This window comes from Dendropsophus ebraccatus, chromosome 11, assembly GCF_027789765.1.
Source record: "Dendropsophus ebraccatus isolate aDenEbr1 chromosome 11, aDenEbr1.pat, whole genome shotgun sequence".
In the NCBI taxonomy this organism is placed as follows: domain Eukaryota; kingdom Metazoa; phylum Chordata; class Amphibia; order Anura; family Hylidae; genus Dendropsophus; species Dendropsophus ebraccatus.
In genome coordinates this window covers 41,401,114-41,416,977 of record NC_091464.1, presented here as the reverse complement: position 1 = coordinate 41,416,977, position 15,864 = coordinate 41,401,114, and the positions used below count along the sequence as shown (strand labels likewise).

The 15,864-nt window shown below is 42.5% G+C and overlaps 1 protein-coding gene across 1 annotated transcript in view; it reads left to right on the top strand.

Moving 5' to 3' along the window:
* Positions 1–12,786, top strand: part of SLC13A2 (solute carrier family 13 member 2) — a 35,859-nt gene extending 23,073 nt beyond the window's left edge. The window contains exons 8-12 of the mRNA XM_069945821.1: positions 591–685; positions 4,401–4,522; positions 9,706–9,867; positions 10,751–10,888; positions 12,300–12,786. Of these exons, the coding sequence (XP_069801922.1) occupies positions 591–685; positions 4,401–4,522; positions 9,706–9,867; positions 10,751–10,888; positions 12,300–12,428 (646 nt within the window). The 3' untranslated portion in view covers positions 12,429–12,786. The remainder of the gene's footprint in view (positions 1–590; positions 686–4,400; positions 4,523–9,705; positions 9,868–10,750; positions 10,889–12,299) is intronic.
* Positions 12,787–15,864: the final 3,078 nt, after the last annotated feature.

The window sequence follows — 15,864 nt, the reverse complement described above, 5'->3', positions numbered from 1 at the left end:
AGCTGACCAACGTATAATCCCAAAGTAAAGTTCAACAGCATCCACAGTAGAAGAATAGGTTTCAAGGCTTTTATGACAGGCTTTCAGTATAAGTACAAACAGGAAGTGAGGTTTCGACCGGTTTGGTCTATATCAAACATCGAGCAGATCTGTCCCTGCAACCTTCAAAAAGTCTCCAACTGCACAACTGATTCTTCAGATCAGTTTCATTGCAGGGGTACTAATCGGACCCCAGAACATTTTTTTTTTAAATATATCCTATTTATCTAAATGCCTTGAACAGCAAATATAAGTCAGAGTATCTTATACAATAATGATTGTATGAGATAAATTTGTTCCATAAAGAGGAACAAATAAAAGATTTTGTGGCTGGGAATATTTATTGCATACATGAACATCTTTACTGAATGCCACAGGGGTTATATACAAAGTCTCAAAATGACCAAATAAAATGTCTCATTATATGATATATAAATCATATCATAAATCATCATATAAATCATGTATACTGCCATTCCATTTTATGGTGTTTCACATTCACAAATGCCTATGGCCAAAGTATAAGACTCCTTTTTCTTCATGTTTTTCAGGTATGTCACTGATGCAACCGTTGCTGTGTTTGTATCTCTCATGATGTTTCTATTTCCTGCTGTGTTACCATCATGTAAAGGCCAGGAGCAGGCAGGTACAGTAAATCTCAGAAATACTACTTTATGAATTGTGATAAATAACACGGCACTCACTCTTGCAGTGACAATAACTGCAGCAGATGGCCGATGTGGACTAGTTTTTTGTGAAGTTATTACATTGTGTTTTTTTTCAATATTTTGACTATTTTTTTAATTAGGCAAAACATTTTTATATTGGTATAAAATGGTTTTGTATATTGGGTGAATGGGACAGGCGGAACTTCAAGTGGAGTCTGCCGTGTGGCCTCCGACTGAAATTTTTGTGCGTTTTCCCTTTCTGCATTGTACGATGTCTTCCATTAAAATCAATGTAATGAGGAAACCATTTGGTTTTTTGATGCAGAAATCTGCTTGGGTTCCACATTATAACCTACACGCTTTTTTCCTGGTATGAACATCCCCTAATAAAACCTTACAGCTCTATTTAGCTGACTGGTTAAGACATACTTGCGTTCCTCATGAAGTAAACCTGGGGGATCTTTTTTAAGAACACTGCAATAGCTATATTCTTCTTTCTTAAAATAAATTGACCAGTGGGTTATTCCCATGTCAGTGGCATGTGGTCCTAAATCCTGTATCCAATCAAAGTTACCAGACTGTGTAAGGGCACACCCTATTGACAAGCAAAATAGTTTATTTAGTCAAAGTGTATTAAATGGTACAATATAAGAGAAGATGTTTAGAATATGCTTTTCATGGCTAGTGTAAGAATTTACTAAAATAAACCTGTCAGGAGTGGTTCATCTGAAAACTGCAATTAAAGTAAACTTTTCCACTACTTAAAAACCATTCTTTAGATGTACCTGATAGAAAATGAGTTATACAACTTAGCTCAGAGGTCATCGTTCATATTGAAAGACAGATAAGAGATGGCATAATCATACCAAGATAGTTGTAGTATCAATAAATCATCTGCTAGTCAAGGTGAGCGTACATGTACACTAACAGCACAGATTTCCCAATCAAAATACTTACAAGACATATCCTTAGAATATATTTTAAAGTGTTCCCTAATCTTAGCAAATTATTGCATATCATCAGGATACATCATAACTCTTTGATCAGCAGGCTTTCGACCACTGGGATAAATTATTTCTTGCACAATGTCAATCCTATTCAGGTACTGTAAAAATACTGCAACCCAGCACCATTCAAATAAATAGGACTAATTTAAAACATACCTGTCACTGAATTAAACTTCAAAAGGAGAAGCTTAGTGGCATAGCTACCATGGAGGCAGACCACGCAACTGCTACAGGGCCTGTGCGGCAGTGGGGCCCAGGGCCTGCTCTGGCAGATGTGGTCTTTCTCCATGGTATGGCTCACACCAGCATAACTACCCTCCTTCTCCCCCCTTCCTACAGCCCCTCACCCCTTGGCACTGCATGGGGGCTTGTGATGCACTGCCAGAGTTGGTTGCTGCCCTCAGGAGTCCTGAAAAAACATGGGTACAACAGGTCTAGTAAATTTAATTTAAGTAAAATTATAGTGTCCAGTTCTGCTGAAATATTGATAGGGATAGTGCTAGCCTGAAACTTATCATGGTTATCATAGCTAATAAATGTTGACAGACTCTTCTACTGTATAAGCAGATAACAAACATGCTTACTTGCTAAAAACACCTACATTACTATGCTGTAAAGGGCAGTATCTGGCCTCAGATGTAGATGTGAGATAAACCTTTGCCCAGAGAAAATGTAGCAAATGTTTAAACAGTTTTAAATGTTTTTTTCCCTCTGTTATAAATTCTGTGTCCTGGTACAAAGTTCTGGATGTCTTGTAGTAAATTCCTGTTAAAGACTTTTGGATGGACCTTCACCTGTAATAATTAGTGTCAGACCTTCTGGGACTTGTGTGCTACGGGGGCCTATGTTACCATGGTGGTGCTTCGCCTAGTCACACAATCTCCCAACCATTCAATGTCCAAGAAAAGAATAGTAGTGGCACTCACCATCCACGGGTAAAACGCTTTGTGCTTTATTTTAGGGAATAACAGATGAAACAGCAATTGCATTCCACTAACAGAGCTACAACCATTTCACGTTTCAATTGAGAGCCAGAAGAAGCACAGAAACGTGAAACTGTCGTAGCTCTGTTAGTGGAACGCACTTGCTGTTTGGTCTGTTAATCCTTGAAATAAAGGATTGTTTTACATGTGGATGGTAAGTGCCGCTATTCTTCTTTTCTTGGACACTGAATGGAATGCTTGGGAGTCAAATGCTGAACTTCAGGTTCAGAAAACGGTGCCGAACCCAAACCGTTGGGCAAGTTCCCTCAACACTAATAATGATACAATTGTAATTAGGATTGAGGTTACAATGGCTGTTTGGTCCATCTACCATCTGATGGTGTATTTACACAGAGAGATTTATCTGACAGATTTGTGAAGCCAAAGCCAGGAACAGCGAACAGGTCATAAAGGAAAGACTTAGATTTTTCTTCCTTTCAAATCCATTCCTGGGTTTGGCTTCCAAAATCTGTCAGATAAATCTGTCTGTGTAAACGCACCATAATGCAAAGTTTACACGGAACGATTATCGGGCGAATTTTCGCGATAACGTTCGATCGAGCCGGCGCAGGGGGCTGCGGATGAGCGGGGGGCCGGGCGGCGGGCGGCCGGACTATCGCGCGACGACTGTTTACACGGAACGATCGGCGAATTTTTTGCGAACGACACACGACGATTTAAGAACATGTTAAAAGATCAAAATGAACGATTTCTCGCTCGTCGTTCGATCGTTCGCCGCGTTTACACGTACGATTATCGGTCGAATTTGATTGTTATCGCAAAAATTTGCCCGCTAATCGTTTCGTGTAAACACGGCGAACGATCGAACGAGAAATCGGTCATTTTGATCTTTTAACATGTTCTTAAATCGAGGGGTTGGCGATCGGAGTGGCGGCAGGGGTGGCGATTGGAGCGGCAGCGGGGGGTGATTGGAGCAGCAGGGGTGGCGATCGGAGCGGCGGGGTGGCGAACGGAGTGGCGTCGGCGGGGGGGTGGCGTTCAGAGTGGCGTCGGCGGGGGGGGGGGGCGATCGGAGCGGCGGGGGGGGCGATCGGAGCGGCGGGGGGGTGATCGGAGCGGCGGCAGCGGGGGTGGCGATCGGAGCGGCAGCGGGGGGCGATCGGAGTGGCGGCGATAGGAGCGGCGGGGGTGGTGATCGGAGCGGCGGGGGTGGCGATCAGGCGGCGCATGTGCTGCAGTTGACCGTGGGGCCTGGCTGCGGATGAGAAGGGGGCCGAGCTGCGAGCGGGAGGGCGGGCTACATTTTTCTGTACAATATATCGTACCGTCTAAACGCTGATCGTTATAAAAAAAAATTGTTACTTTGAAATCGTTAATCGTGTGATCGGGCCAATAATCGCTCTGTGTAAACTTAGCATAAGTCCCACCCATCTTGATTAGAATCACCACTAGAAGTCATAATTGTATAATCAACCATTGATGCTCCTAGCACAGAGCAGAAGATATAATAATTCTACACCATTGTGTGAACAAAGCCTGAGTTATGATGACTCTATCCTTTGGAATATGTTTGTACCATATAAGCAACAGGAATAAAAATAATAGCAGTAAAAATACTTGGCTAAATCAACACAATGCTTCATGAAGAAAACATAGATTATATAGAAATATATTTGTGTAGTGCTATCATCCATGAACCTAATATGTTGAACCAAATATGTTTACTTCTGTGTTTAATCTAGATAATAAAGTTAAAATTCGCCCACCCCCAGCACTTTTGGACTGGCAGACTGTGAACCAGAAGATGCCTTGGAACATTGTCATTCTTTTGGGAGGAGGATTCGCCCTGGCTAAAGGCAGTGAGGTAAGACAAACACCTATAGGCTAAGGGCCCTTTTACACAGAAAGATTATCTGACAGATTATCTGCCAAAGATTTGAAGCCAAAACCAGGAACAGACTATAAACAGAGATCAGGTCATACAGGAAAGCCTGAGATTTCTCCTCTTTTCAAATCCATTCCTGGCTTTGGTTTCAAATCTTTGGCAGATAATCTGTCAGATAATCTTTCTGTGTAAAAGGGCCCTAAGTTCCTATACAGTATTTTTGCTCAGTATTTTGCAACCAAAACCAGGAGTAGACTGAAAAAAACAGAAAGGCTATGGTCACACACTGTTGAAATTTAGTGGATGGCCGCCATTTAATGGCAAATTATTGCTGTTATTCCAAAATGATGGTCATTGTTTTAAAACAGTAGCCGTTATTTGCCATTAAATGGTTGCCATCGACTCAGTTTCTACAGTGTGGGTTTTCAGTCCACTCCTGGTTTTGGTTGCAAAATACTGAGCTAAAATACTGAGCTAAAATACTGTGAGTGAACTTGATTGGAATATCCCTGAAGCTTGGACTGAAACAGTTTATACATTAGGATATAGCTAGTTAGTGATAAGGTTTTTAGATTTGAAAGGGTTTGGCAGCATTCACATACGTAACAAAATCACCAAGACTTCAAGTCAAGACCAAATATCAAGTGAGTGGATAAAACAGAAAGTTGCAAATGTCATAAGTTTCCTAATTCCAGAGACCTTGGGGGAGATTTATCAAACCGGTATAAGGGTGCCTTAACATGTAACGGATCCGCAGCGGATTTCTCATAGCGAGATCCGCTGCAGCTCCCTGCCCTGTACACTTTATAGGCAGACAAACTCGCAGCGGGATGGACATCAGCAGCCCGCCCCGGTAACCCCCCGCTGCCAGAGCGTATACTTCACCTGCTCCCCGCTCCTGCTAGCTTCGGAGCTCCAGGCGTCTTCACATCCCGCTCAGCCAATCAGTGCACTGCGGCGAGGCAGCGCACTGATTGGCTGAGCGGGACGTGCCGGGAACCCCCGAAGCAAGCAGGAGCGTGGAGAAGGTGATATATACGCTTCGGCGGTGGGGGAGTTAACGGGGCGGGCTGCTGGCATACTTACAGCGGGATGTCCATCCCGCTGAAAGTTTATCTGCCCATAGAGTGTACAGGACAGGGATCCGCAGCGGATCTCGCTGCAAATTCGCTGTGAGAAATCCGCTGCGGATCCGTTACATGTAAAGGCACCCTATAGTAGAATTTCCTTAGTTGCCCCTAGCAACCAATCAGATTCCACTTCTCATTCCTCACAGACTCTTTGGAAAATGAAAGGTGGAATCTGATTGGTTGCTAGGGGCAACTGAGCTAATTCTATATTACACCAGTTTGATAAATCTCTTGTTTTGCTACAATTGCATTTGTTACTCTTAAGGCCCTTTTACATGGGTTGCTTATTGCGCTCATAGAAATGCTTGCTTCTGACAGCGATCAGATGACGAACTAGAAAATTCTTATTTGTTGGTTGACTATGTCTTTTGTGCAACCAATATAATCAATGTTATCAGTCAGGCAACAATGATGACTTTAAAGTGCCTCTGTACCCACAATCTGACCCCCCCACACCGCTTGTACCTTCGGATAGCTGCTTTTAATCCAAGATCTGTCCTGCGGTCCGTTCGGCAGGTAATGCAGTTATTGTCCTAAAAATACACTTTTAAACTTGAAGCCCTGTGCCAAACGGGAGTATCTGTGCCCTAACTTAGCACCACCCCTTCCGTCCCTCCTCCCCGTTCCTCCTCATCATTAGGAATGCTCAAGGCAGATTGCCTCCTATTCCCCACCTGTGGCAGCCCGGCACATGGACTGGATCGTTAAGGACCTGTGCAATGTTCAGCATGGAGAAAATGTTTTAGTGGCATTCCTAATGCTGAAGAGGGTGGGGAGGAGGGATGGAGGGGTGGTGCAAAGTAAGGGCACAGATACTCCCGTTTATCACGGGCTTCAAATTTAAAAGTATTTTTTTAGGACAATAACTGCATTACCTGCCAAACGGACCACAGGACAGATCTTAGATTAAAAGCAGCTATCCGAAGGTACAAGTGGTTTGGGGGGGGTCATATTGTGGGTACAGAGTCGCTTAAATTCACGCACAAACTATCAAGCAATTTGTGGGTTTATGACTCACGTTACATTGATACTGTTTATCTTCCTTCAACTAGTTATGTATAGAAGACACATCAATGAAACATCTAATAACTGATCAGATGTGACTTTTGGTAAAGCAATTCATATGCAATATTGAATAATGAGTAATATTCTTTAATAAAGTTGTCAGGTCCGGCCAACTTTTGACTAAAATGTATGTATACCTTGAAAAGAAGCCATCAATTAAAGGGGCAGTGCGGCGCTAAAAAATTATTCACAGAATAACACACATTACAAAGTTATACAACTTTATAATGTATGTTATGTCTGTGAATGGCCCCCTTCCCCGTGTCCCACCACCCCCACCCGTGTACCCGGAAGTGTAGTGCATTATACATACCTGATCCGTGCCGACACGCGTCCGCCATCTTGTGCCAAACGGCTGATGACGCGGCCGGCACTCAGGAAGATCGGAGGTGTTCGGCCCGGCCGTCCGAAGATGACGTTTGGCACAAGATGGCGGACGCGTGTCGGCACGGATCAGGTATGTATAATGCACTACACTTCCGGGTACACGGGTGGGGGTGGTGGGACACGGGGAAGGGGGCCATTCACAGACATAATATACATTACAAAGTTGTATAACTTTGTAATGTGTGTTATTCTGTGAATAATTTTTTACCGCCGCACTACCCCTTTAAAGTCTGGGACAACCAGTGTTTAAGAACAACTTGCTGTCTACAAGAATAGAGATCAACATCTTTATAACTCAAGTGTTTTACGTCCCAATGTTTACGACTCAACATACGTAAATATTTATTGGTGTTTATTTTCATGAGCTTCTCTGTGATAACATTTATGACACAGTATCCAGATAATTAAAACCAACCTTTAGACCAGCAGAATTATGCATAGGTACGTAATGTAATTTACACAATAGTGACTATTTATGAACTAATGGGCTTTTTATTGGCCAATTTGCTTCTGATCATTTCCCCTGCAATCAGCTGAGGAACGAGCAAAGACTCATCCCCTAATCACATATTTTATGCAGAATAAATGCATTAGGGCTGCTCTAGTTATTAAAGGGGTCAGTTATTAAAGGGGTACTCCGGCACATTAAAATAATTTTTTAATGCTACGCTTATATACAAGATAATAAACATCTTATACTTACCTCACCATGATCCCCCCAGTGTCTCCAGGTCACCTGCTGACCACTGCCACCACCACTAGCAATATGGAGTTGTCACTGCAGTGACAGCTCCCTCAGCCAGTCACTGCCCGATGCGCTGTCCTGTCTCAATCAGTGATTGGCTGAGTAGTTTATTACTGTTTCATTCCCTTGTAATTGGTAAGAGAATCAAACATCAGTCAAGACATAGGGGGACATTAAAAATGCGCCGGACTTAAAAATGTCCCCGCAGCTCCGACAGTACAGAGATTTATGTAGAGGAGCACTGCCTCTACATAAATCCTGTGTGTGCGAGTGCGCGTGCCAGGATACCTACGCCAGCTCAGAGCTGGAGTAGGTCTCCTGACTATTTTATTGCGAACAAAATGATGCATTGAGCGGACTCTGAGTCCGCCCCCTCGGCACCCTCTGGCGTACCATGCGGAAAATGGCCGGATGCGAATATTTATTCGCAAAACGGCCATTTGCAAATAAATTTATTCGCATCTGGCCATTTCTGCCAACAAAAATACGCATTTTTACAATGATGAATGTCCCCCAAAGTGTCTTTTTCTCAAGATAGATGTGTGGCTCACATCTACCATTCATTTAAGTCTATGGATATGCTATAATAGTCCAGATCAGCATACTCTTTTAAAAACATTAATAGGTCTTTAAATAAATCCTAAGTTTACATTGCCCTAATATTTGGCTATTGATTTTTTTTTTTAGTTAATGCGAATGTACCAGCAGGTGCATTGCTTTAAGATCTTTACACCAATAGACTGGCACAGGCGCTTTTTTTCCCCATGCACAGCGCCAGTCTATTTCTGGTCACCGGCCTGGCCTGAAGCACTGGAGAAAGGCCCGCCCGCCTGCCCACAGTGTGACGTTCTGTCTTCCCCTGATTCTAATGGAGCTGCGTCACAGAGGAGAGTAGTTTCGTCCCACTGGAGGCGGGTGGTCCCGCCTCCAGTGCCTCAGGCCAGGCCAATGACTGAGAATAGATCAGCGCCGTGTGCGGCAACTGGGCTGCGGGTAAAAAACAAAAAGGACCCCAGCACCGCCAGTCTATTGATGTAAAAATCTTAAAGCTTTGTACCTGCTGATACATTTTCTTTAAGATAGCTACCCTAAGTACAGAAGTGTATAAATTTACATTATAACTAGTCATGACCAAACTTGTGTGTTGTGGTGGGGCTAAGTGGCACTAATAATAAGTTGCCAATCTAGAGATGATAAAAGATCACTTTTTACTGGAACAAGCACCATGATGTTTGATATAAAATAAGGTATGAAAACTGTTAAATTTACCCTTTACATCTTTAAAGAGAAGTCATAATGCAAAAGGGGGTGACAGTGTCACTTTAAGGTAATCCAAAAGGATATGTATTGTATGAACTGATCAATAGACAGTTTCTTATATTTTACCAAAAGTCTCTCCAAGAAGCAACCATAGAAACATCATCAGATTTGTTTTTATTGTCATATGCAACCATTTCAGTCTCAATCATTTGTATTTTATAGTTTTGGGTCATATAATTATGTATAAGATATTGGTCACAATTAGAGATGAGCGAACTGGGTTCGGGTTCGAGTTGATCCGAACCTGAACGATCGGCATTTGATTAGCTGTGGCTGCTGAACTTGGATAAAGCTCTAAGGTTGTCTGGAAAACATGGATACAGCCAATGACTATATCCATGTTTTCCACATAGCCTTAGAGCTTTATCCAAGTTCAGCAGCCACCGCTAATCAAATGTCGAAAGTTCAGGTCCGGATCGACTCGAGCATGCTTGAGATTCACTCATCTCTAGTCACAATCCTTATATGTTCTAATACAAGGGTTAAAAAAAATATTTGCTTGTCAAATCTTTTAGGAATCAGGACTATCACTTTGGTTGGGAGAGAAACTGACCCCACTGCAGAATATACCTCCTGTAGCCATTGCACTGGTATTGTGCTTGCTGGTTGCTACATTTACAGAATGTACCAGTAATGTGGCCACAACAACACTTTTCTTACCCATCCTGGCATCTATGGTAAGAATTCTGTATCCAAATATTGAAGAGAACCTGGTTCATTTCTGACTTAATTATTACGACAACTTTTTTGGCCTATTTACATATCAGTATTATACTGTCCATAACATACCTGTCATTTCAAAAGTTCATTTTTTTTCTTTTAAACTTGCATGGCTTTGTTAGATTCAGGGCAGTCACAGAGAGACTATAGTGCTATCTGTGCAGTTATTGAGCTCCAGATCTATACTCTGTTTGCCAGTAGTACATATACATGGGTTTTCTTTCCCATACTTCTCTGGCCAACCAAATCACATACTTCTCTCTGCTACGCCATGCCAATAGTGCTCAAAATAAATTCATTGAACTGAACAGGCTGGAATTGTGCAGGGTTGATTATTTAAACACTACACAGTGCTAGATGGCATAGAGAGGGAGATGGCATTACTAATGTATTAGGTTTATAAAGCCCTACATGAGAAGAAAGGATATAAACAGCACCATCACAGTAAGGAAAGTATTACACTAAGGACCGAGCTGCCACTCTGCTGCTAAGAAGTTAAGGAGATTTACAATCCAATGACAAGCTAGCACTGTGGACAATGGTATATGCACAAGGGACAGCTGTCCTGAGCTTAATAGGATGTAAGAGATGAGAAGGAAGCTTTGATTCACCTTCTAAGAACTGGCGTTTTTACGCTGTCCTGCACATAGAACATGCTAAGTCCTGCCCTACTTACTGTAATTTGTCTTGATCTAGCTGTTACTATAAACAGATCTCTCCTGACAACAGGCAGTGAACAGCAGCTTGCAGAGAAGTGAGACACCTAGTGGTCAGGAGTATCAAGCTGTTTCTGTTAACATCATTTATAAAACTTTAAACACCTTTTTATTTATCCTGTAGGCAAAGGCAATATATCTGAACCCATTATACATAATGCTTCCATGCACTCTTTCTGCCTCATTGGCATTCATGTTACCAGTCGCCACACCACCAAACGCCATTGCTTTTTCATATGGGCAGCTCAAGGTTGTTGATATGGTATGTATCTCCTCTCCTGGTTGACTCTCATCCTGAGATTTCTGATGTGTGCAGACTAGAGATGAACTTACAGTAAGCCCTAACCCAAACTTATGGTTAATTTACTTATCTCTAATGCAGTCTATGTGAGATCTGATTTATATGTACTATATGTTTGAAATCTTGTGTATACACATTTGTGACAGATATTAGTGGGAAAATCACTGCTACTAACAGAGAAGTGCCTTTAGGTGGCAGTAGAATCCAACAGTAAGGACCAGAGTGTCCATAAGGAATGTTGTAGAGTCATAAAATCACATAAATCCTAACATAAAAATATTTTAACCAGCTATTTAGGCATTACTAATAGAGCTTTTCCTAATGTTCTGTAACTGCTTAACAAATGTAAACCAAAACTGGATTGTATCTAATATGGGGAACTTCTAAAGTCAATAGATGATAGAAGATAATATTATAATAATAGATGGCTTCTTTTAGAATCCATTAATCTTTTGATTTCAATTTAAATAATATACATTTAGTGTAGTTGACTACAAAATTATGTCCAGAAACCAAAACCTGATGAAATGGAGGATAACTGAGGAATATCAACTATGGGAACTTTACCAGAAATCTGGTCCTGGGATTTTTACTGTTAAAACAATAGAACTTATTAACACATATGAAAATCCATACTCAATAAATTATTATGCATTATTATAATTATTATTATTATGCATTATAATGCAATATTATTAGAGATGAGTGAACCTCGAGCATGCTCAAGTCGAACCGAACCCGAACTTTCGGCATTTGATTAGCGGTGGCTGCTGAACTTGGACAAAGCCCTAAGGCTATGTGGAAAACATGGATATAGTCATTGGCTGTATCCATGTTTTCCAGACAACCTTAGAGCTTTATCCAAGTTCAGCAGCCCCCGCTAATCAAATACCGAACGTTCGGGTTCGGATCGACCCGAACCTGAACCAGAAACCCAGTTCGCTCATCTCTAATTATTATGCATTATACATTATAATGCAAATTATAATGCATTATTATGCATTATGTAGCAAATAAGGCAAATTAGACATCAGTATATAAATATAAGGTTAACACAGGTTAAGGTTAAAAAATATTAGTAATACATTCGCCATTCTCTATCCTGCTACATGAGTCTCCTTATGTGATAATTCGGGGATTATACTGATAAAGGTTTACTCTTATGCCGTTATTGCAACATTAATAAAAATTCTACTTGATAATTGGAAAGCGCTGAATTTTTTATGCACTTTGAATACTGGCTTGGGACACTACTCCTATAGTCTAACCACTGCAGTGTGTTATATGTGACTGATGTGATTTTGCAATGAGATGTGTAAAGACACCTTCTTAAATATTACGATATATGATCTTCTCACTGTCATTATTGCAGGCAAAATCAGGATTCTTACTGAACATCATTGGAGTCCTTGTTATTACATTGGCTATTAACAGTTGGGGATATTATATGTTTGACCTGGGCACTTTCCCTACTTGGGCAAATTCCACCACAAAGCCATAACAGAGTTTCACTTGGCGATAACACATACGCAGAGATGCAGCAAGGGATGCCTGCCTAGGGTCCTATTCTTTCCTCAAGGATCCTGCATTATTGTGTAAAACCATATCACCAGGATAGCTGAGGATTCTGGACTCAGAAAGGAAAGAAACCCATAATCGGCACAGCTTATACCAGCTCAGTACCAGTTACTGTGCCTAACAATAAATTAGAAAAAGTCAAATGACTTTTGCAGAGAAATTCAAGTACTTCCTAACGGTAATGGAAGAGACCATATCTTGTAGCAGATTGTTACTACCAAACACTGTATAAATAATACATTGTTTATGACTTTAACTTAAAATAAACGTGTACATTTTTACATTTGTTGTTTTTTTTCTTCTTTTAAATAAATACTGGTATTTTGAATACCAAAGATCACATATCAGTCTACAGAAAAAATAATATGAAATAATTTTATTTATATAGCACCAACATATTCTGCAGCACTTTACAGTTCTGGACATACATGCATTGACAAAGTCAAACATTGCAGAGATCCACATGTTGAGTCAAACATGAGGAGTGAGGTCCCTACCCCCAAGAGCTTACAGCCTTTACGAAGAGGGTTGGAAAGAAAAGGCGGAGGGGCTACAGCTTGGGTAAAGTCCTGGAGATGGGAGGTGTGGATTATGGATGATATTAGGTAAGTCATTGGCAGAGTGTACATCATGGGTAGCAGGGCCGGCATTAGGGTAGATGGCGCCCTGTGCGAAACCATCTTTTGGCGCCCCCACCTTCCACCCCGCACCAATACTAACATTAACTATATATGTTCACGTACAGGGCAGAGGCTGCTGCTGTCCCTGCAGTTGTGCTGTTTCTGCAACAAAGTAGCTGCTCTTTTCCAATTTTAGACAACCCTTTTAAAGGGATAATCCAGGATTCCGAAACATGGCTACTATCTTTTATTAACAGCTCCATCCCAGTTCTCAGGTTGTGTGTGGTATTACAACCCAGTTCCATTGATGTGAATAGAGCCAAACTGTAACACCTCACAGGAGGCGTCTTCTCTGTATGAATTGCAGGTGATGCTTTTGCAGGCACTTTTTCTTTTCTTCTGGTTTAAAAATCATGCAGACTTCTGGTGACACCTCGGCTCCTCAGAATCTGCCAGAGAGACATTTTTGTCTCCTCGCTGCTGCAGCATCTTCCTCATCTCTATACAAATCCTCATCTGTATCACTTCACACATTAACAGAGACCCCTCTGTACCCCAATGTAAGCAGTATGCCCAATACATGCCCCCCAAATAGTAGTCAGGCCCCCTTTGTGCCCCCATATAAGTAGTATGCCCGATACATGCCCCCAAATAGTAGTCAGGCAGCTCTGTGCCCCCATATAAGCAGTTTGACCAATACATGTCCCCAAATAGTAGTCAGGTAGCCCTGTGCCCCCATATAAGCAGTATGCCCAATACATGCCTCCAAATAGTAGTCAGGCAGCTCTGTGCCCCCATATAAGCAGAATGCCTCTAAATATTAGTCAGGCAGCTCTGTACTCCCATGTAAGCAGTATGCCTCCAAATAATAGTCAGGCAGCTCTGTACCCCCATATAAGCAGTATGCCTCCAAATAATAGGCAGCTCTGTACCCCATATAAGTAGTATGCCTCCAAATAATAGTCAAGCAGCTCTGTACCCCCATATAAGCAGTATGCCCAATACATGCCTCCAAATAGTAGTCAGGCAGCCCTGTGCCCCCATATAAGCAATATGCCCGATACATGCCCCCAAATAGTATTCAGGCAGCTCTGTGCCCCCATATAAGCAGTTTGACCAATACATGCCCCAAATAGTAGTCAGGTAGCCCTGTGCCCCCATATAAGCAGTATGCCTCCAAATAGTAGTCAGGCAGCTCTGTACCCTCATATAAGCAGTATACCTCCAAATAATAGTCAGGCAGCTCTGTACCCCCATATAAGCCCACATATACGTCACTTGAGCGCCAGAATGTCAGAGTGAGGGCGGCCTATTGAGATACATAGATCAAAGAGAGGGAATTGGCAGTATCAGAAACAGAAAGAAGATGGAAATAAGAAAAATTGAGGGATATATGTGAAATTAGACATTAAAAACCATAGGAGAGAAATAAGAGGAGGGGGATATAAATGTTAAGGGTTAATGTGTGGCAGAAAGCTGTACAGAGAGGAGAGAGTGGATGGGGGGAGCTGTACAGAGAGGAGAGAGTGGATGGGGGGAGCTGTACAGAGAGGAGAGAGTGGATGGGGGGAGCTGTACAGAGAGGAGAGAGTGGATGGGGGGAGCTGTACAGAGAGGTGACAGTGGATGGGGGGAGCTGTACAGAGAGGAGACAGTGGATGGGGGGAGCTGTAGAGATCACATAGACCTTTCTGTACATCCAGCTTTCTTTTACATATGAAGATACTTTGGTGAATTTACACCAGAAAAGAAACTGTGGAAAAAATGAAGTGTCACATATGCAGCAAAAGCAGCTTGTGTTACTGCACCCATACACTGTACATACTATACACGAGGAAGGGTCTGTGCAGGATCAGGAGAGCAGTAAAGGAAGAACTGGGGGTCTCCTGAGAGGATGGCCACAGGAACTTATAGATTTTTATTGCCCTAAATATGTTTTTAATGTCTGCCCTGTCAGACCTGAGCAGACTGGAGCTATGGAGATGGATAAGCTCTCCCTCCTCCTACTCTTCCCCTGACTCAACTGCTGCACCTGACCTGTAATAGGAGCCAGGACACTGCTAGGAGCCAGAGATTAAACTGACATTACTGACCTCAGCTTCTGACTTTCCCCACCAGTGCTGCGTGCCAGCAGAAGATCTATGGCCTGGATAGAGAGCCTACTGCTATCAGAATGTCGCCCCCTGCAGGCAGGGAGGAGTCCTGTCTTCCCTTATGATTTGCCTTTGAGTGCAGTAACAGAGCTCAGTATCTAGACATCGCACTGTCACTGAGCCACAGCAGGAGGATGGGGGCGCCCCCTGACTTGCCAGGAGTGATGCGCTTTGTGCGAGCGCACAGGTCGCACACTCCAAAGGCCGGCCCTGATGGGTAGGGTGGTAGTTGGAGTTGAGGGAAGAGATGTAGGGAGGTGCAGCATTGTTGAGAGTTTTGTGGGTGAGCAGATGGAGTTTGTGTAGTCACAGGCACTAGGGGGAGGCTTTGGTGTAGTGGCTGGACAGGGAGATGCGTCTGGCAGATGCACTGGGGAGGGGAGTGCTTAAAGAAGAGACGGTCGTTCAGTAAGAAATCTCCGCTCAGCCAATCAGACTGGCCCTCAGAGGGTTAACCTAACTCCCTGGGGGCCAGACTGCCACTTAGTAAGATTTCATGATTTTGCCAGGTGCCAAGCAGGGGACACCTGGTTTGCTTAAGTCTCCTATTTTTTTTAATGGGGCTCGTTACTCGAGTGGAGCACCC